The 24222-nt window shown below is 33.1% G+C and overlaps 1 protein-coding gene across 1 annotated transcript in view; it reads left to right on the top strand.

Annotated features, from left to right (window-relative positions):
• Positions 1-24222, top strand: part of Rim (Rab3 interacting molecule) — a 108920-nt gene that overhangs the window by 53329 nt on the left and 31369 nt on the right. Inside the window, 9 exon segments of the mRNA XM_085487306.1 lie at positions 3070-3289; positions 6388-6580; positions 12701-12908; positions 14455-14709; positions 15795-15818; positions 17020-17284; positions 17954-18208; positions 18515-18688; positions 23314-23343. Coding sequence (XP_085343432.1) covers positions 3070-3289; positions 6388-6580; positions 12701-12908; positions 14455-14709; positions 15795-15818; positions 17020-17284; positions 17954-18208; positions 18515-18688; positions 23314-23343 — 1624 coding nt within the window.

Here is a 24222-nt window from a genome sequence, read left to right as displayed (position 1 = left end):
CTCCTCGCATTGTATCATTTAAATATTGAGCACAGGATTAACTTTCGTACTTCTCTAATTGCATATCTCGTCTAATTACAATTTTCATTGACAGTTATACGGTGTATATCGATAAAATCCATCTTCCCGGCGTAGGTGAATGAGAGACATCGCAGCGATGCATTATATCTCGCGATTAGCGATAAGTCAACGGTGTGTTGTGTGTGAAAGTGTGTAGTTAAAGGGAGATCGGCTTTTAGGGCAAAAGCCGCCGTCGCTGATGACTTCCAGGGGCTCGCGGGAGAAGGTGGACAGAATGAATCGGCTATTCCCCGCGGTACTTAATAACCTTATTACAGTAAAAAATACAGAGCAAATATCCATCTTTCGCCATATATATATATATACATATATATACACTATATACTATATATATTATTATTTTAAATATTATTATACAGGGTGTGACTAAACAAAGGTATATGAAGCACATCATCGTATGCAGGACGACAAACAAAATCGAAAAGTCCTAAGCCATTTTTCAATCCGAGCTTTATTTTTGACGCTACAAATTGTTAAACTTGACCAATTAGCGCGTGGCTACGCCCACTAAGGCGGCGCCTACGCTGTTTTCCGTTGTAGCCACGCGCTAATTGGTCAATTTTAACAATTTGTAGCGTCAAAAATAAAGCTCAAATTAAAAAATGGTTCAGGACTTTTCGATTTAGTTTGTTGTCCTGCATCCAATGATGTGCTTTGTATACCTTTGTTTAATTACACTCTGTATACACAAAAAACATATATATATATATATATAATTTATATATATATATATATATACGTAATAATATATAATAATATATAAATTTAATTGTATGTATACTTATATATACATATATAATACATATATCTGTGCGTATGCGTGTGCATGTGTGTGTACGTATCTCTGCCGAACGGTCGCACGTGTCAGGAAAAAGTCTGTCCTTTTCTCTTAATTTATTTTTTTCAAAGTTACCTTCTAATTTAACTACTCGAAATGAAGACTTATCGGGACAACATATACCTACCGTCCGCGCTTAATTGCCGTATGTTTAGAGAATTCTCTTGTGTTATCCCTGCTCGTATGTATATTATACACACATATACATATATATTTTTGCGAAACTCTCTCTCTCCAGTTTTTTGCGGGCCTCGGGGCACGCCCACGTGACGTTATATACCACGAGAATAATGCGAGTACGTGCCGAAGTAAATTTTTCTACGGAGAAAATGCAATTCTTCCCCTTTGCTTGCTTGCGCTTGCGCAGCTCGCGAAAAATAAGGTATCGCGTGACGCGACCGATCGGCACAGAATTGTAATAGATTTTATTTGTTCTACTTTGGACGGCTATGAATCGTGCACACCAGGTATATTTTTATTCACACTCTACACCTCCCCCTAAAAAAATTATATATATATACGTACACGTACAACTTTCTCACAAATATATATATTGCGCCTCTCGAAATATTTTCTATTTTCGCTATATACATATTTTAATATGCTGCATAAATTGTATTGGGTACTTGCCCAGGGTGTGATAACCCTTAATAACCCAGGGTGTGATAACCCTCGATAACGGCTGCAGTAATTATTTTTAGCATTCTTTAACAAATTAAGGGACCGTGTTATGTTACACATATCTCATTTTTCTCTTGTGTTTTTTTAACGATTATATTACTCTAAATTTGCGCTAAATTTGCAAGATAAAATGTGGAGATGTTAATATTATTTTACATCCTCTGGAAAACATATCTCTTAAATAGTGATTCACGAAATTGAGAAATCAAAAGTTTGGAAAATTTGAAAGAATTATTTAGAAATGTTTTTCAAAAAATTATTTTAGAAATATACATATATACACAAAGAAAATTTTCTCTTAGAATTTATTCTAAAAATTGTAGATGCAATATGATATTGGAAGGCTTTTATAAGTATTTCTCTGATTAATATTTACCACAATAAAATTATTAATATCTTCTACAATAAAATAGAAAATATGTTTGATTAATTTTACTATGTATATATTAATATTTCTTATTGTGGTAAATATTAATCAGAGTAACTCTTATGAAAATGATTTTCAGGATAAATTTGTATATTTTCTTTAGTATACAATTTATGAAAATTTTTGTTTTATGCTTGCTCTCTCTCTCCTCTCTCTCTCTTATATATATTTTATAGTACAATAAATATTTTGTAGCAGAAAATTTTTGATCACAATTTCCTGAATAACTGTAAGAGTCGATGATTATTTAATGGCGCATGCGGGACGTGACATCGTACACACAAGAGCTAAAAATAAAAATCCCTCTGTTCGTATTATAATTTTTCATGTTTTACGTCTGTTCCTGCCCAAGTTTTGTGTAATATACACGATAAAAATCTCGATGTCTATCACTTAAATCCTGCTGTCCCAAGGAGATAGAAAGTGTCCCCCTTGATGCCAGAACTTTTAGATGGACAGATTGTAACTTATGCACGTTATATACGCGCACACATGTACACACACACACACACACACAAACACACACATACACACAATCACACACGATCCCTGCACATTTTTTTACGCAGTTATATATAGTCGTCTCTCGCCAAATTCAGAAATTCGTCTTTTAATCGGTTCTATCTTACATATGACGCTTCCAGACATCGTCTGTCGCACATATTTTTTATCGCGGGCAAGCTTGCACCGCTGCCTCTTATTTCATTTCTGTTAGGTATATATTATATATATCGCCACATAAAACACACAAAACGCACACACACAAAGCTGACGCAGGAGGATGCGTCCATATGATTCGAGAAATAAATTAAAAACAAAAAAAAAAAAACGAAATGACGTCTCGAGACATGACAGATTACCTCCAAAAAAGAAAATTAAATTAAAAAAGCTAAGGAAGAAGAGCAGCGGAGAGAGAAAATATGCTTCTCGGCGACGAAGAGAGTACTTCGTGGTAGCTAAAATTAAGGGTTTCACGGTCGAGGGAGGCCGTCGAAAGAGAGGGTGAGAAAAAAGACGAAAAACCGTTTTGGATCTACTGTAGGGAAGGGGTACTACCACCACGCGGGAGGTCCGAAATCGATGTCCAGTGGTGGACGTAGGCACAACGGATCCCACAATGGGCATCACAATGGGTCGGGCGCAAACACGGCCGTCGAGCATAACGGCTACCATCCACCGCGAGAGCCGCGAAAGGAAGAGAGCACTCTCGTCAGACGGAGCTTCCGAAGATGCGGCGACGAGTGGCGCTCCGACAGTAGGAGGTGCGTTAAAAAAAAAAAAAAAAAAAAAAAAAAAAACAAGACACCGCGCGTGCGAGAAGAAAAATTATATATGAGGAAAACATTTTAATATTTATTTAATAATCTCAATATATTACTTGAAGATTTATGAAATTTAATAAATTTGTAAATAATACATTGATTATTAAATAAATAAATAAAATAGAAGATTTGAAAAATTATATATATGAGGAAAAATTTAAATATTTATTTAATAATCAATATATTATTTAAAGATTTATTAAATTTTATGCTCTCTTCTTTTTCCGTCTATTTTCCACAAACTTTTATTTATTTATTTTATAGAAAACCCCGCACTAATCTTGTATGAAATCGACTTTGGTTAACTCACAATATTATTTTGTTAATTGAACATATAAATATATTTAACTTAAATGTAGCATTAAATCTAACGAAATAGTAATTTAGTTGAAAGGTTTAGTCAAGTTAACAATTTTTTTTAGTGTAGGTTTTTTTATATTATAAAGCTACGGCTAATCAAACGATTGTGTATATTATTTAATTTGGAGCCTATTGCAGATTATAAGTTGCCATATGAGAAAATCAGCCGATTTTACTTGAATTCAATTTTATCTAGGATTTTAAAAACTCTGCACTAATTCTATATAAAATTGAAAATCAGCTATTTTTCTCATATGTTGTAGCTTATAATCTATTGAACAAAAAATACAATAGGTTCAAAGCTAATTAATAGACAGTTGAACTGATTTACAGCCAGTCAAACACAAAAATTCAGGTTCTGCGAGTTGTTTAATTGGTTATAACATATGAAAAAAATTTGGTGAAGTTGATTTAACTGCAATCCATTTTATATAAGATTAATAATGGGGTTCTTTATTTATTTATTCGCGAAAAGCACGCGTCGTTAAAATCTTCGATCGCGAAAGTTTGAGTGGCGATTTTCAAAATTTGCGACATGGGAATGATAATTATGTATTTATCGGGGAAATACGTAAAAACAATATTGGAGTAGAAATAATTATTTTTTAAAATTTTCTATTTTCGTATTATTTAAAGAGCCTAGAGGGGAAGCCTAAACTATGAATAAAGGTCAAAGTTGAATTTACAGATACATTGTTGCGAGTTCTGTCGAAATTACAATATGCAATTTGTCCTGCGCTTCGTCTCTGCGAGAGCTTGTCGAATTAGGTGAATTTAAATTGAGTATGACGAGCTTTAATTAATGGGACTTTTTCAAAATTGAGTTTCCGTATAATATTTTTTATGATATTGCGCGTTTATTAAAGTACTTGAAAAAAAATTATAAGGCATACAAATGCTTTTTGTTTTCTGCTGTTTTTATGAGAAATTTTGAAAATTAAAATTTTATTCAAATTTAAGCTGCAATTATACATTGCATATAAGCTTTCTGACAATATTGAAAAATGCCATTAGTTAAATTAACCAAATTAAGAACATGAAACGTACATAAATGTGATCTATCCGTCCCATATTTTAATTTTGTGCTTTCTTTCTCTTTCTCTGTGATGCAAAAATTCCTCTATAGCCTACGAGATATGAATCTCTTTGCACGTGTGTATAATAATTGTTAAAAATATGAAAAAACTCGATTTTTAGCGGAGAATATTTTTTACACAATTAAAATATTTCATTGAAATATAAGGTAAATATTTTAATTCAATATTATAATTCTCTCTCCTCTAACTTTGATTCAATGTAATATTCGATAATTTAAAACACACGTGTAGAGCACTTTTATTATTTTCGACGACAATTTTGTGACGATGAAAGATCGAACTCATATCTGAGTTATATTTACGAGCGAAAACAACTTCTTGATTAACGAGTCTGAAAAATATTTAAAAAAAAGCTCAGAGACGAAGCGTAGAACAATAATATATTACATTCGCAAAAACAAACACATATATTGTTATCAAAATTTTTTATATCAAATTATGTTATCGCGCGTTGAAAATCTTGTAATTAATTAACGTACTTTTACAATTTGGGGGATTATTTTCTTACTTTCTATTATTTTTTTTATTAATTTTGCGTTAAAAAACAAGAGAGACGGATATTCGAATCGCACTCTAAGTTCTGAAACTCGGACCCGAGATTCGTGCAAAATAATAATATGCTAAAATGCAAAATAATAAATCGAAAAGGCTCTGACAAATACAAATCCAGGTATAAATGGGGTCTAAAAGCTTAACACAAAATTATTTTTAAGTTTCTCTATACCTATCTTGAACACATTTCGATTCTATCTTTGGACCAACCAATTGAGGTCTCAAAGAACGTTCAAAATAAGTATAAAGGAATTTAAAAATAATTTTGTCCCTAATATCTGCGCCCGGCTCTTCTATCCCTTTTACACCCGAATTTGCATTAAGGGTATCCTAAACGTTCTTGAGAAATCTGTTGGTTTTTTCTGTTTTATCGACAAAAAGTGAGGTTAGATAAACTATAAATCTATTTATTGGCTATACGGATTGTTTTTACCCGAAATTAGAGCGCTTCGCCCTTTATCAATATTAATACTTTAATTTGTACAGGAAAAAGATCTATCAATCTGTATAGTCTCATATATCTTGATTACAGAATTATGAGTTTTAAGTATTCATAACTCTGTAATCAAGATATATGAGACTATATTTGATAAACCTTTTGATTGATCAATCTTTTTCCTGTACAAATGAAAGTATCAATATTAACAAAGAGCGAAGCGCTCTAATTTCAGGTAAAAAACAATCCGTATAGTAATAAATAGATTTAGAGTTTAACCTAACCTCACATTTTGTCGATAAAACAGGAAAAAACCAACAGACTTATCAAGAACATTTCGGGTCGGTATTCATAGTCGGGTTTTATATTCAAAGACCATTCATCTTAAGTTTATCTTCAGATACTCCGTAGCCAATAAAATGATCCGTACAGCATCTGAAGATAAACTTAAGACGATCTTAAATATAATACCTGACTACGAATACCGGCGTAGGATTCCCTTAAAAAATAAACTGCAATATTCACACGCACACCAATCACATCCATCCGTCCTCGTGTCTCTCTCTGTGTACATGGTGGCGTGTCTGAATTAGGTTCACGGAGAGGAGGGGGAAAAAGACAGTGCGTTTTGACGGTGGGACCAATGTCGGCGGCCCTCAGGAGGAGGAATGGTCTTGGGAGGCCGATCGGCAGGGTAGCCAAGACAGCGCGACCAAAGACTCCGGGATAGACACTTCTAGCACGTTCACGAGCAGTGAAGACAGCAACAGGGGCGATCTGCCCAAGGTACGGGGGCCGGGTGATTACGGGCGAGTGACGTCAGCCAGGCTCGTAAGAACGCTAGAGAGAAACGCTTCTTCGAGAGTTTGTAGCGAGTAGTGTATTATGATACCGCGCGGATTTATGATGGATGGCGGCGTAGAAGGCAAGGGCCTACGATATATAGGATTTAGGCGCAGCAGAGAGCCTAGGAATAGATATCGCCGATATTATTTCCGGTGCTGGAGATCGAGTAAAAGGGGTTTTCCAATCGAGGGGTTTTCCTTTTTTCTTGTCTTATGCAAATCGATCGATACGTAATCACGCGCTCACGCTACTTTTGATAAGATGCCTTTGATAATAATATCGGTGAATATACAGGGTAGGCCATTTTAATCTTTCCACTAAAATTTCTCAAAATCCAAAAATTTAAGACAAAAATGTTTCAGATAAAAGTTGTATGGTTTCAAGGGGGACATGAGATGGTGTCATTGATTTGACCTTGAATAGCCATTTGAAGGTTACGTGAAGGTCAACTTCAATTTCTTAAATGGAACACTATATTTTTTCTTGCATACTTTTGTAGCTGACTTCGAGATCTTTCCAAAACACTACAATAAAATATTTTTTCATGAAGTATTTTTCGAGTTATTAAGGCTGCAAATTTGCAGTATTTTGACATAAAATACAAAATATCTTGGGAAATATTCATTTTTCGATTATCATACCTTAATACTTTTATGCACAGAATAATGAGACGAATCAATTGGTGTAAAGAAAACACATAGTTGTCTTAAAGAAAAATTATCTAACTGCTTATTGCAATTTTTATATTTTTTTTGACCTTCACGTAACCTTCAAATGGCTATTCAAGGTCAAATCAATGACACCATCTCATGTCCCTCTTGAAACCGTACAACTTTTATCTGAAACATTTTTGTCTTAAATTTTTAGATTTTGAGAAATTTTAGTGGAAAGATTAAAATGGCCTACCCTGTATGTGTCTACATATATCGAAGAGTGAACGTCGTCCAAAGTAGAATACGGATTATTTTCTTTCTCGCTCCTCGCTTTGATATAGCGTTAGCGAAGAGGCGTGGGAGGGATCACTACTGATATTGTAATTAGCGTGCAGCACGTGTTTATTAGTTATTACACAGTAAGAAAATTTGTGTCTACTCGTTAAAAACGGTCCCCGTGAAAATTTTGTTGTGTTAAATATTTAACACGTTTTCATGTGTTAATTTAATTTATGGCTGTTGTGTTAATTGAACTTAAATGTTAAATTATTAAAATAATGGAAAAAAAAGATGTCAAAATAATATACAATGTGCATGTACTTTTAATTTTACACAATAAATAATGTTCTGTTTTATTAGCGACAAAATTTATCTGTTCAAATTTACAGAAAATATATTGATTTTTTATTTTATAATATCATGTGGGGATAACAAAATCTATAAAATTAACATATTTTTACATTAAAACTATGTTAATTTAACACGAAATTTATTTCAAATTACTTGAAGTTTTGCATTTATTTTGTGTTAAAATATTCTCCATTTAACATATCCATATTATGTTAAATTAACACCAAAATTTCTGTGTGGACCGTTTGCAACATGTGATATCTGTTAAATTGAACACAAATTTTTCAACTGTGAATACCTTCGGATTACGAATATATGTAGGAGAGTCGAAGTTTCAGGGAGGAAAAGTTACGCTGACAGATACCGATTTGGTGCACGAGAATTCAAAGAGATATAATTATCAAATTACTGCCTTTGATTTATTTATTTTTGTTCTTCCCTCGACGCTGATAGGAGAGAACCTCTTTTGCTCGATTAAATCCTAAACTTCGTGCTTAAAGGCTTGTGTGCTTGTGTTCGTTTTTGATCTCGAGATTTATTTGTATGATTTATTTGTACATTTCGGCTTCTTTTTGTATAACTTACCAAACGTTGACATATGTAAAAAAAAAATTAGCTGATTTGAATCCCTGAAATTAAACTCGCGAAATATTGTTGATTTTTTATTCTCGAATAAATAATTATTTATTTATTATTTCAAATAAAATCTTATAATGGAATTTCTGAAAAAAAAAATAAGATTACTTTGCACAGAGTGCTCCGTGAATTCATAAGTTTTAAGTGGAAAGACAAAATTGTCTTTTGAACTACTCTCTTGCGTCAGACTTTTTTTTCGATCCATTTCATTGTGCCTTTTTGTGAACTGAAATCTACTATAATTTTCGAGTTTTACAACGTGAATTTAATAGATTTTATTAACAATAAGTGTTTTACAACGTTGATTTCATAAATTTTGGACGACTTTTAAACAATGAATATCATTTCTGATATTCATTTCTCTTCTACGCCACTCTCGAGTTAAAGTATCGGGCATCTAATTAAGTTTTCGTAAGTTAAACATAAAAAAAAAAAACGTATAAGGAAAATTGCAGATAATTGATTCGATGTAAGAGGTCTGAATTCTTTCGGAAATAACTAGAATAACGCATTTCGTTTTCTGTGAAATCCATTTTGTTAATTTTATTCGAGTTTGATCTATGATTGTGCAATTTTATGGTAATAGAGGATGTTATTGTGTTCGACGGAACGAATTCCTTAAATAATAAAAATCGATGAAAAGCAGCAATTGCGATTTGATTATAGTCATCGTTTCTATTCTTCGATTTGAAAACACCAGCTAGAATTTGATTCGAGTGGTATCTGTGAATCGAATCAAATTATATAATTGACTAATTTCGCGGAAACAAAAATCACTTGATTTCATATTTATTTCTACCGAACAATTTATAGCTACTGATCGATATTCTCAATTGTGTCCTCTAGCTAAATTAATTGTAACGATATACATTTGAGAATTTCTTGCCAATTGGAAACAAATAATAAAAAAAAAGATAAATGCTTAAAGTAAATTCATTTTTTTCATCATTTGACGCGTAAGTCTATGAAATATTTAAATAATTTAAATCAGTATCATATACATTTAATGTTAAATTAATATCAAATTGTAATAAATTAAAATATTAATATATTAAATTAATATTATTTTTTATTTTTTATTTAATTAAAATATTAATATATTAATATATTAATATATTAAATTAATATTATTTTTTATTTAATAAATATTTTTAATTATATATTTAATATTTATTATTTTTAATATATTAACAATATTTTTAATCAAGAAATTGTATTAAAAATTTTAATAAATTAAAAAAAAATGTTCTTAATATTTTAATATCTTTAAAGATATTAAAAATATATATCTTATAGATAAATATGAAGAATATCATAAACTTACGCGTCAAGTAACTGTCAAAAAAGACTTCGTGGTTCTGATTTGTGCAAAGTTGGTGTGCGGATGGACACTATTGTGTACACGACTCACATCGTTCATGATATAAAAGAGAGAAAGAGAGGGTGTGATAGACGTGCGGGTCGCGTTCCAATTATACGAAGTAAATAATCAGGATTAAATTCGCCGAGAGTAAACGATCGGGTAATTTATTTAGCGCCGACTTAGGTGCCGTCTCACCAAACGACTCCGATCGCGCGGTCGATCTTTCTCGCATTTATTTCCCAAACGAGTCACGTTACTTGCTTATCGGCTCTCTCTTTCTCTCTCTCTCTCTCTCTCGCGGACTAAAATAGCAGTGAGACGGAAACCTTCGTTCGCGCGAAGATATAAAAAAAAAGGAGAAAAGAAGCGAGAGCAAAATTAAATGCCAATCGTACTCGCGAACAAATATCGGAGTTGAAGAACGAGGGAGACGGCTTGGGGGAGAATTAATTCGCAGGATCAATGAAAAATATCGCGTCTCTAGGCAGGCGCGGCTCTATTTACGCGGAAAAAAAAAGCGGCATTCGAGATGCACACGCGTTATCCCTTTGTCGGGTCCCTTCGGTGTAGCTCGGTAATTTGGAAAATTTGACTCGGAGCACCGCCAATCCGAAATGATCCAATTAAGGAACTGGCGAATGTTGTCTCTCTCTCTCTCTCTTGAAACAAAAGCGTATCCGTTTCATAATTAATCGAATTGGAACGCGGCCAAAGGGTACGACAATATGGGACGAGACTTGATGACCTCGTTAGTTGTCATCTCGATCTGTGAGCAAAGGATTATTTATTTATTTTTTTTTTTTAAATATCTCTTCTCTCAATTGTTACGATCGTACACGAGTGGTTAACTGTTGCTGTGTGTGTACAAATTTATTTTGTGCACAGAAAGCTTGTACACGTTTAATCGCCGAGCGAAGAATAAGCGTAATTGCCGTTTGATGACATTCGATCTCGTTCAGTTCCGCGATTTCAATATGTCCGGTGGAATTCCGACCTTTTTATGCAATTTGTAGCGGAGGTATCGTTTTATTATAACGATACGTAATTCCGAACTAACTTCAGACACTTTACTGGCGTAAAAGCAGAAATGGATAATAAAATGTAGATCTATTAAAAACACTTGTGCATTTTTTTTTTATATATTACATAGCCAATTATACGAATCGATTATTTAATTTATCGCAATAATGTCCAAACGCAGGATTAACGCGAATATTATTGCTGCTATAATTAAACACATTATATAATAATAATAATAATAAAAAAGAACGTTATAATCATGAATGGGAGTTTGAATTAAAATTCTCTCTCACAAGACCTCGCGTGTTGCTGATGGATCAGCAACTCTTTCTCATTCGATAGGCCAGAAATCAAAAAGTGAAACGACCCCTTTCCCTAAAGTAGATCCACCTTGTGTGAAATCGTGTCGTTGTCAAATAAAGAGATACATTTCACGCGCTCAGGATTTTTTACGCACACTGTAAAAAATATGTAAAATTACATAAATCATAAGTGAAAAATTACAATATAAATAATAAAATTCTATACATTTTCATCATTTATCGTATGATTTTACATTTATTATTCATGTAATTTTACAATTTTTATGCAATATGTTACACATGTAATTTATTACATATGTAATATATATTATGTAACATATTACATATTTAATCTATTATGTAATAGATTATATATTACATATGTAATATATCATGTAATATATTACATATGTAATATATTATGTAATATATAACATATTTTTTTACAGTGCAGCATTATATTACGTATATTCGACGACCACGCAGTGTTACTTTGCATGCCTGTGTATACACTTTTTTCCGTATTTGCCTAGGAGGTCCTCGAGACCTTCTGGATATGGAATGCCTTATGTACACCGTAATATTTGCTGGTTTTGCACGCATGTTATCGCATGTATTAGTGTGTGTGTGGCTGCTAATATTCGTTCTTATACATGCTACATGTTACAACATATATTAATATATGTTGCTAGCCATGCTAATTATTCTTCGTCCAACTATTATGTTTCTTTATTCGAATTTCTCGTCGAATTGTTGTTGATAGCCTTCTTGCAGAGGCTGTTGAGAGGATACACGAAGGATTTCGCGAAAGACGGAGACACGCGTTTTTATTTTTCAAGAGCAGCTTATCACGGATAATTAGAGAATTTATATTCTCATTATTAACGATAAATCGATTTTATTATATTATTGAATCTTCGATACAACTTGCCTAAAGTGTATCCTCTTAAAAGTTTTATATCAATTTAAAAAACAATATATCTTGCATCCTTTTTTATTCTCAAATTTTCTTGCTAATGACAAATTATCGCAAAACGCAATTAATGTACGTGTGTGTGAGTGTGTATGTGATAAATATCGAATGCAGATAGTCGCAAAGCATTTTTTCAGTAGGATTAAGCTAAGCGTATGTAGTATTTGTTTTTAATTTTAGTCGTGACTTAATTGAAATAAATAGATCATCAATGTGGAAATACGCCAGAATACTGGAAATTACACCTGTTAAAAAAAAAAAATTATATCATTTTGCAAGCTGTAACAAATTATTCTGTGCATATATTAAAAATTACTAATCAACAGAGTGGAAAATTTGTCTCCGCAATTAAGCATAATTAGACCCGGGATTTTTCTGTCTCCAGAATTCGAACGTACGTTCCATATTGTTCTTTTTCTCTTTGGTTTACGAAAGCATGCGACACTCGTTATCAGTAAAAGAAATACTATACGCGCTCCGTAGCACCCATTGTCCTGGCAAGTGAACGAGGACGGTCAGAAGATCATCGGCCACATGGTTTTGCGAAAGTCCGCCGGTTCCGGAAGCTGCAGTAGTATACTCGGGCTAAAAGTTGTCGGTGGCAAGCTACTGGAAGACGGTTCCATGGGCGCTTTGATCGAGAAGGTGAAAAAGGGTAGTACGGCGGACGTAGAAGGTCAACTTAGACCCGGTAAGAGGATTACAAAGTTCAGAATCAAACGATTTCGAGTTTTCCGCGCGGACCCTCGGACAATATATATTACTTGTGGGAATCGCGATTATCGCGCGCCAACGAAAGTACACGTTAACTTTGACGTTGCGTTTTAGAGGAATTGCAATTTCGATAATTAATTGTTCCAGATATACACACGTCTCGTTGTTTTATTGAATAATTCGATTTATATACGGGCTGATGTTTCAGAACTGGCGGAATTTCTAATGTCAGATTCCTGGTATCATTTGAAGACGATTTTTTCTTAGTGAAAACGTTGAGGGAAGCCATCATTTTTAGCATGTTTTTAATTTTTGCTATTATATATCTTCATAACTAAGCCTTATATTAAAATTTGATTAAAGCAAACTCTACCTAAAATTAACTGAAGAATGTAGTTTTGTTAATATTTTATTTTCACAAGGCTTAGTTGCCAAAAAAGTCTTCATTTTCAACTGCTTGTAATTTGAAAATTCTTGGTGTCTTGACATTTTTGCTGAGGAAAAATCGTCTCCGAATGATACCAGGAATCTACCATTAAACTTTTCCACCAGTTCTGAAACACCCTGTATATGTACAAGGTGTCCCAAAGTCATTGCTAATGATACAGATTCTTGTGGTTATTTGAAGACAATTTTTCTTCAATGAAAATGTTAAGGCACATCAATTATTTTCAAGAGCTTTTTGCAAACTAAACTTTTGTGAACTTAAAAAATTAATAAAATTATATTTTTCAAATAATTTCAGGTGGAATTTATTTTAATAGAATTTCAAGATTTAATTATGAAGATGTATGATGGCAAAAATTGAAAAAATGATAATTTCTCTCGATATTTCAAAGAATACGTCGAGGAAAAATCGTCTTCAAATGATCTCAAGAATCTGTCATTAGCAGATGATGTGGTTATCCTGGGATATCTTATTTATAATATTTATATAATAATTAAATTTATACACACATATATACAATATATAAATTAAATCATCATATAAATATTATATATATTATTTTATTATATATATATATATATATTATGTTATTATATACATATAATATGAAATATTATATATAATATTATATATATTATTTTATTATATACATATAATATGACATGTTATATATAATATTTATATATAATATATATGAATATTATATTATACGTACATGTATAAATGTATATACAAAAAATTGAATGGTTGAATAAAGTAACGAGAAAAGTGACAAGAGCTTATCCCATTGAGAGAATCGGGGAAACGCGACGGAATTTTCCTCGTATCATCGCATATCATATCGACGAAAGTCTCGCGTCGCTTTGCGAATATTTCAGTGCTTTCAGCTTTGACATCTCGAGAAGCGAAGTACACGGCGCCCGCGTGCGTACACGTATATATACCTATAACAATCGCGCGTCCCATTTCCATTTCCCGTTGAAACGCACATCCGCATATAGGAACGAATCCACGACACGTCGTATAGGTATAGGACGCTCGACGATCTCTCGGGTATTCCCTGCGGCTGTTTCAGGTGACGAGGTGATCGCGTGGAACAGCAGGTCCCTGCAGGGCAAAAGCTTCCGGGAAGTTTCCGACATCATCGCGGAGTCGAGGCTGGAGTCGCAAATCGAGCTCGTAGTCGAGAGAAAATTGTCCGGGACGACGACAGGCATCGCGCCTGCCGGCCCGGGTCCGTCGACGCCGATGGCGTCCAGGCGAATTGTCGCCCAGGGCCAGTGGCGGCAGAAACACGAGACCATCTCCGGATCGCAGCCGCATCACAAAGGTGACTATACCCGCTCGGCACGTTTCGTTTTCCGATTTCTTCAGTCTTTGCTTCTGTGTATCTCAATTGTTCGTCAATCTAGATTACTTCATCAGCGACCCGTCATTTTGCAAACTTCAGATTTTTTTAATTAAATTTTTATAAATAAATATATATATTTAATTATATATATTGAATAATCCCACAGGTAGCGAGCGTACGTCATTTTGACATTTAATGACGTCAGTTTGCTGCTTGCGATATTATATATATATATTTATTTTATTTTATATATAAATTAAATATATAATATATAATATAATTTATATTATATAATATATAATATATAATATATAATATATATCTATTATATAATATATAATATAATTTATATTATATATACCTAATTAATATATAATTATATACATATATATTTATTAATAAATAAATATATATATTATTGATTCAAAATTTCTCTCTCCTATAATAGTCGTGCATGGGTTTACGGGTGCCACACGTAACTTTAATAAACATTGTGAGAAGTAAATTTTATGAATATTAATTAGAAATATGATGAGGTAGAGAATGTGTTTTCTAGACATTTGTTATAGAATTATAAATTAATAATGTAGGAGTTATAGAAGCATACGTTGTGCTGTGTAAGTTGAATATGATTAGTCAAGAGTCAAAAGTATTCCTGGCATTTAGATCTTGTACAAGTCTTTCGGCTAAATCAATGTTTTTATCCATACTCTACGAATTCTTCTGTACCTTTTTAAAATTCTACACATACAGAATATTTAAATAATAAGAAAGATTGCAAGCATAAAAAAACACGATGCCAGGAATAAAGTGTAGCACGCGTAATATATCTACGACAATATCAGATAGATTTTGTGAAAGGGCTGAGAATTAATTATATTCCGACTCGATGAATATCGAACAATTATCGATACCAATTAAATCCCATTAGACGTATTCTTTGAAATGAAGCGGGATTACTCCCGCACACTCTTTATTACTCGCATAAGTATATACGTTAAGTATCTACATTACTGGAACCGATGAGACATATTATTATCATACGGATTGTATGATTTTTCCAGGTCTTAAGAAATGTATTCTATGGGGTAGGCCTCACAACAGAGACTAAAAATCTCTGTGTCTCTTTAAAGTATTTCAATCTTTGATCTCGGTGTCTCTCTTACCTCTGTATCGTTGGTATATTTCCCTCTCCAATTTGTAAGATTTTTTTTTCGAACTCTGAACCACAAATGGAACCGCAATTATTTCGACAAATCATATATGACGGAGCAACAAGAGTTAATCCACTCGTTCTGTCTTGAGTATATATCGTCGATGTTTAACGTAGACGTAGACCGTAGTGCTAATGCACCCCTTTTCCCTCGCTAAAGAGCACCGTTGTATAGGTAAATAGTCTTATGGGAGCAACAACTATATTATATAACTATATATACACACACACATATATATATATATACATATATATATATATATATACGCAAAATATATAAAGAAAGGCGCCATCTATATCTTCTCTATACTTTTACCGAATATGAAAAAAAAAATCTCTCGTGTAATAATTCCTTACGAAAATAAGTATAATTTACTGTGCAATTCACCGTTATGTCTATCTATCAATTGTGTATCGATCTAACATTATTGTCTCATAACAGCTCCCTCTCACCCTCCGACCCACCTCTTTCATTTTCTTAACTCATTGTCACGGATTTCCGTGATTTTTGTGAGAACCCGTGCATGCGGACTGCGCTTCTCTTTAAAAAGACGTGGGTGTGTTTCCAGAACTGTTCGGAAATAGTTTATTGATTTTGTAATGTTCCCCCTCGGAGGTTCGATGACGCCGCGAGAGATAGAGAACTTGTTTTCGCGGCTATAATTTTTGCTAGAGTGTCCACTCTCCAAGACGGACGTCCCCTGAGCCTTTCGAACGTATTTGCAATTTTTTCTGTGTTGTGTGATTTTTTATGAGTGTATTTACCCGATACGTCTCGTAAACGCAAACACATTTGTGACATATATACACATATATATATATATTTACTTCCAAGAACGCAATTAGTGCAACGAGAGATGAAAATTTATTTCCGTTCGCTCGAATTTCACCCCCGATTTCTTCGTCTTCCGTCTCTTCATTTATGCATCTTCTCATCTATGTCGTTTTTATATACCCTTCGCTCGTCCCCATTTCGTATCTCGAGCACACCCTCCCACTTCGTGAATCGCTCCAAGATAGCAGGTAAAACGGAAACGAAAGTTATATCCTAGTCGACACCGCACGATCACTTGCAGAGTTGTACGACGCGAGGCGTGAGAAACCCTCGGTTTTAGTGACGTCACCCGGCTCGCCGGACCTGCACGCCCAAGGACGCGGTCGACACTCCCGATATCCAACCGGAAACGCGAACGTGGGCGGCAGCATTCAGGTGAAGCTCGGCTTCGATCTCATGGGACTCCAGCTGATGGTCACCATTATTTGTGCTGCGGGACTCACTCCGAAGAGCAACGGCCAACCGAGAAATCCTTACGCCAAAGTCTTTCTGCTTCCCGACAAAAGGTGAGCAACGTCAATTTTTTACAATTTTTTAGATCAATAGTCGTGGCTCATTATAAACTTTTATAAAGACAAATTGTTTCATTTTTCCCACCTGTCAACAAATTTCGATCTAAATTCTATTTTACATTTCATTCCTCTGTCAATGCATAATTTTTCATTAATGTATGCCTAGGTAGCGAGCGTACGTATTTTGACAGCAATGACGTTATTAAACGTCAAAGTGACATTTTGACATTTAATGACGTCCGTTTACTATTTGGGTGCATACACCAGGTATCCATCATTGTTCACCTCTTCATCAATGTATTATGCCTAGGTAACAATTTTGACATCAAATGACGTTATTTTGACATCAGTGTTCGATATTTGGGTAGATAACCGGGCAACTTTAGATACTCGGGTATTCATCATTTTTCACCATTTCGTTAATGTATGCTTGGGTAGTAAGCGTGCGCCATTTTGACATTTATCGACGTCATTTTGACGTTTAATGATATCAGTTTGCTACTTGGATGGATAACCATCATAATAGCACAACATAAGGATATTCTCTGAACGTCTTCGGGATACCATATGTGTTGTTAGGGCAACTTTGGATATCCAAATCTCCATCATTGAATGAAACAATAATTCTTAAAATTGACACGCACGTTCCTCGAAATGTTGCAGCGAGAAATCGAAGCGACGTACGAAGACGGTGGCGAATACGAATGACCCTAGGTGGAATCAGATGTTCGTTTATACCGGAGTGAGACGTTCGGAATTGAAGAAAAGAGCTTTGGAAATTACGGTCTGGGACTACGAGGGAAGGTACGAGACGAACGATTTTCTCGGCGAGGCTGTCCTGGAATTGGGAGTATGTCTCTTAGACGATGAACCAGAATGGCATTCTCTGACCGCTCACCAGGAGCACCGGCACGTCAGGTATGAATCGCGCTCGCGGATCGGCTGGTAGTTCCGAGATGCCAATACTAAAAGCAGATCAAATAAATGCCTCGCATCGATATATCCCGAATCCCCCGCGGGATGTTCGACAGTGTTCTCGGTCCCTTGCTTATACGGATGTGACGTCACCCACCCGGTTTGCTTATCTCCGCGAGAGTCCACGCGAGAGGACGAATTCGAGAGAGTTCTCGGAGACTTTAAGTTCTCCTTCCGAAAGGAAGACCACGAATGAATTTAATCAATCGCCCAGAGCGTTGAACGTTTATATTTTCTTGCGCTCTATAGGCATTACCAAGATTCTGACGACGTGCTGGATCATCATCTCAGTCCGCCGTCGACCACTTCGAGATTAAGTGACTCCGACACCTCGGAGTGCGATATTACGGACTGTGACGGGTCCAGGGAACAAAGAAGAACGGCTGACGGTGCCAGCATAAGTAGTATCGGCAGTTCCTCTAGGTAATATCATCTATCTTGAGATCTCGCTGTGATATACATACATATACGTATTAAATCTCAGTCTGGCGAGAGAGTGTTACGTCAAGTTGCCGAAAATCTATTGGAAATTCAGATTTTTCGCGCGTTGAACATAAATTCGGTAAATTTTCGTCGTGTATGTAAGAAAAAAAATTTGTTTTTATTAAACAAGAAACAGAGAAGGTTAGGTTGAGATAAAATCAGTAAAAAGTCACACTTGACCGATAGCTTGCGTATCGCGATTCTTATCACTGATAACACGGGGGAGGCATATATTCGTCCTAGATTCCGTGAAAAAAAAAAATTCCGCGCGAGAAAGGTCCTTACACTGTAAAAAAATATGTAAAATTACATGATTAAGTGTAATTTTACATTTATTATTTACGTAATTTTACATATTTTTTTTGTAATATATTACATATTTTTGTAGTTATATAACGAGGCCGAGCTGTAATTGAATATTATAATTACTAAAATTAGACATCTGTGCTAAGGATATGGAATATTTTATTAAAATTTACTTGAATAATATTTTACTAGATCGCATTTCGAGCCACTTTTGTCAATCATTTGTCGTATAAAATTAATTGCATAATTATAATTAATTAATAGTTACATTGCAAATAGGTTTCTATAATAATTTAATAGTGGCTCCTATCATGCAAAGTTGGACTTCCTTTTTTTTATATGATTAATAACCGAGGCCAAGTAAGGAAGAGAAAGAAACAGAGACACAAGTACGAATATATAATGCTATACAATATAAATTATTGGGAACAAAAAAAGGACGAGAGTTGTGAATATTGGAAGGGATAATCGAAAGAAAGAAAGAGAGAGGGCAAAAGCCAAGTTATAAAACTGGGCAACAAGCCAATTGACATAGCAGTTGGCCCGCGACCATCGCCAGCTCCGGAAGTCAGCCTTAAAACTCGTATCCATATTAATATTCCGACGGTGATGTCCGATCGTTATTTGTGAGTACAAAGTGTGGTTTTCGCCAAAGCTTTTGAGCCTCCGCTCTCTCTCTTATCTGCAAACGGGATGGTGCCGGAAATATGGAAGAAAAATTACATGTAAGGTGTTGTAGTCAAAAATCTGTGTAACGATAAAATTACTTTCACAATCTGGCGTTAAATTTTTTTTTTTTTAATAAATTGCTCATTAATTGTAAATTAATAATTCGCTTAATAACGACGTTAAAATTTACAACCGAATATTGGTAAAATAAATTTCTCCAATTTGCGTCTTCCCCCGTGTTTAGGCTGCTTTAAAGAGCGACTCGCTCGTAAATTTTGCCGTCGACGATACGCGAGAAATCGAATCAATGTAGCGGCGGATCGAATGAAAAAAAAAAAAAAAAAAAAAACGTATACGCTATCCTCGATAGGCTTGACAGGTAGAGTGGCAGAGAGATGGGGATAAGCCGAGATACTATCCGGCATCGCTCTGCACTTCTTTTATATACCGAACATCAGCTTCGATCTGCAAAGTGTGAGCGGTCTCTATCCCTAAGCGCGCGTCACAGCCTCTGTAAAAGCTGTCCCGAGTAATTGAAACATTCCGGTGTCCTTCCCCCGAGAGAGCGATGGACATCCTGCGCATATTTAACAACCTTCAGTTACCATCGTCTAATGAGATTATTCGAAAGGGTTTCGCCGGGGTTACATTAATAATTCTTTCGTCGTCGAGTTTGCAGTGACGATGATGCGAATATACAGGGTGTTTCGGAACTGGCGGAAAAGTTTCTCATGTCAGATTCCTGGTATCGTTTGGAGACGACTTTTGCTTAGTGAAAATGTTGAGGGAGACCGTCATTTTTAGCATGTTTTCCAATTTTTGTTTATTATGTATCTTTATAACCAGTGTTGCACTTAGATGATTTTAAAATTAGCTAGATAAAGATAAGATAAAAATATGTAAATTCAGCTTAGATAAGATGAAGATGATTTTATTTTTAATATATATCTAGATAAAAGATAAAATGATATGGCGATTCATCTAGATAATTTTCTAGATAATTGAAGACAATTTTTTCTTAGTGAAAATGTTGAGGGAGACTGTCATTTTTAACATGTTTTCCAATTTTTGCCTATTATGTATCTTTATAATCAGTGTTGCGCTTAGATGATTTTAAAATTAGCTAGATAAAGATGAGATAAAAATATGTAAATTCAGCTTAGATAAGATGACGATGATTTTGTTATAAATATATATCTAGATAAAAGATAAAATTATATGGCGATTCATCTAGATAATTGGAGACAATTTTTTCTTAGTGAAAATGTTGAGGGAGACCGTCATTTTTAGCATGTTTTCCAATTTTTGCCCATTATGTATCTTTATAACCAGTGTTGCGCTTAGATGATTTTAAAATTAGCTAGATAAAGATGAGATAAAAATATGTAAATTCAGCTTAGATAAGATGAAGATGATTTTGTTTTAAATATATATCTAGATAAAAGATAAAATTATATGGCGATTTATCTAGATAATTTTCTAGATAATCATTTTTAAGACTGCTTATATAAACATAATTATAAAAAAATTATAAAATTATAAATTATAAATTATAAATTATAAAAAGGATGTAAAAATATATGTATTCATATTTTTATTTATAAATTTTTATCGCTTATTGTTCAAGTTCGAACAAGATTCGAAATCAAAATTATCTGAAAATTATTCTAGATAATTTAGTAAAGATAATACTTTTTTTTTCATCTAAGATGCAGATATATTTAATACATATTTTTATTATCTATATAATTTTATTTAGATAACAGCAAACACTGTTTATAACTGTGTTTAAAATTCTATTAAAGCAAACTCTACCTAAAATTAACTGAAGAATGTAATTTTGTTAATATTTTATTTTCACAAGGCTTAGTTTTCAAAAAAGCCTTTATTTGCAACTATTTATAACTCGAAAATTATTAGTGTCTCGACATTTTTGCTGAGAAAAAATCGTCTCCGAATGATACCAGGAAATTAAAAACTTTTCCGCCAGTTCTGAAACATCCTATATATGGACGATATACATATATGCGCAATTCGATGAAATATAATTTTATTCAAAAGTGCGCCCGCACACATATACATATACATACACGAACATGTAAATTGTTATATTTGATGACAAAATAGAAATAACTCTCTTAATAGAATAATAAGTATTAATTGTAAAAGAAATTTACATCCGTAATTGTATATATCTTACATGATTTCTTTCTATACCGCGTTTCTATGATTCCGTAAACATTGAGGTTTTAAAAAAAGAAAGTACCAAAATCGACAGAGACTCGTAAACCGATATATCTTATTAATTACGTGATACACATTATCAGAATTAATACGAGTTTGTTTGTTTACAGTTTACTCATTTGAATAATGCATTTATATTAACTCATTTATATGCTGAATTAGCTTGTTTCTAATTTTTAAAGTTTCTATATTTGTCATTTTTCAATAAATTATATAATCTAAAAATAATAATAAATATATAAACATTTATTTTATATATGTTTTTTCCTAAATAGATTTCTAAATCTGTTTTAATTTTATATAATTTTACTTCTATTTAATTTTTATCTTTATCTTTTCTTAAGGAGAATGCAGTTAGGAAAATTAAATTAGTTTTTTCGGTTTACTTTGCAATTTATATATTGACAGAATTTAAAAATATATAATTATATATATATAAAAATATAATTTATTTAAAATTCAGTAATAATTTTTTTCAATGAAATAATTTATTACAAATACTTTTCTGCATATTTTATCGTATTTCTATAATTTTTGGCGGATATATCGGTTTTGGAGATTAATTTCTCGCACATTTCTCTTTAATCAAATTTTGTTCAAAATATTTTACAAAAAGGCCACACATTTATTTAAAAGTTTAAAACAATATTATCGAAACTGATGAAGAATAGTTTCCAATAAATATCTGCGGGTATAAATTTTTCTTTCGAATTTTTAACTAGAAGCTAGAGCCTGAAAAATGTGACATGTCGGTTTTGGCAACTTTCTTCTTCATATGCGTACATAAAAATCTATATAAGACAATATATTCCTTGAATGGACAAATATGAGATATGAAACATTTCGAATATTAAAATATACAATCTATATTATCGGGCGAGATAACCCGGGAAAAAATTTTTTATATATAATTATATATAAATAATTGTATAATTATACATATAATCGTAAAATTATATATAAAATATATCTATTTTTATACATAATTATATTTTATATATATATAAATTATAAGGGTTTATATATAATTATGTCAAATTATATATGAAACATATATATTTATATATATGAAGAAATACTTATTTATTATATATACATATATAAAATTTATATAATTATATATATAAACAGCACTCTTATCTAATTAAGTATGGACATATTTCATATATAATTTTGCGATTATATGTATAATTTTATATATTTCTATATAATTTTATTGTTATATATAGAAAATATTTTCCTTGGGAAGAAACATTAATTAGACACAATGATGCGTTGGCCGCGGCCGCGCCCAACTCGCTCGTTGATTTTAATTTTAATCGTGTGCTTTGTTATTTATTTTTTAGGTTTCATAATATGTCGTCAAATTATAAGCGGTACGGCCATTACAATTTATATTTTCTCCTCCTTCATTCACGCAGTCACACACGTCTTGCATCCTCACCGCTAGGTTATTATATACAAATAATGCCGCGCCGTAGATCAGTCAGTCAGTCAGTTATAATTATAGCGACAGAGAGAATATCGCAAGTATATATATATATATATATATATATATATATATATATATACATGTAATAGAGAGACGAGACAATCGCGAAACTGACGCGCGATCACGTAACTAACTCAATCTAAGAAACAGATAACAAGAACATGAGAGAAATCTTTATTCGATAGGGATATAATAAGGACGGATAGAGGGTGGAGGGTGGGGGATGGGGTGGCAGAAAAAGTGTTTTCTCGTGCGAAGAAAGAAACAGTGACTATGACACAAACGTCATCGGTGACAAGAAATATTGCTATTGGCGTTAAACTTTCTTCCATTCTTCCTGTTGCAATATTTTACGCAAGTCGGTGAATATCTCTCTCTCACAAAACGCACAATAAAAATTTTCGGGGCAATTGGTTCTTTGTTCTTCGCTAAAAAAAAAAAAACGCGAGAAGAGATAGTAAATTAATTAAAATAACAAAATAGCAGAGAACGAAAAAAAAAAAAAAAAAAAAATTAGCGAGTCGCCATCCATGTAGGCACTTTAGACGTCATACTGTCATTGCTTCTTGCATATTATGTACGTATTGAAATCTTAGAATGCGACGGGACATGGCTTTTTTAGAACGCTTAGTGCATCGCGATGCATCGGCCGGGGTGGATTGAATCTTTTTTTTTCTCTCTCTCTCTCTCTTTGCGAGCTTCCCAAGGAGAACGGAAATGTCAAAGTGATGTGAAATTGACGTCAAAATATGGTCATTTTAGT

The sequence above is a fragment of the Nylanderia fulva genome, unplaced genomic scaffold (genome assembly GCF_048542155.1).
Source record: "Nylanderia fulva isolate GAGA-0341 unplaced genomic scaffold, ASM4854215v1 Scaffold53, whole genome shotgun sequence".
In the NCBI taxonomy this organism is placed as follows: Eukaryota; Metazoa; Arthropoda; class Insecta; order Hymenoptera; family Formicidae; genus Nylanderia; species Nylanderia fulva.
This window is presented reverse-complemented; position numbering and strand designations above follow the sequence as displayed.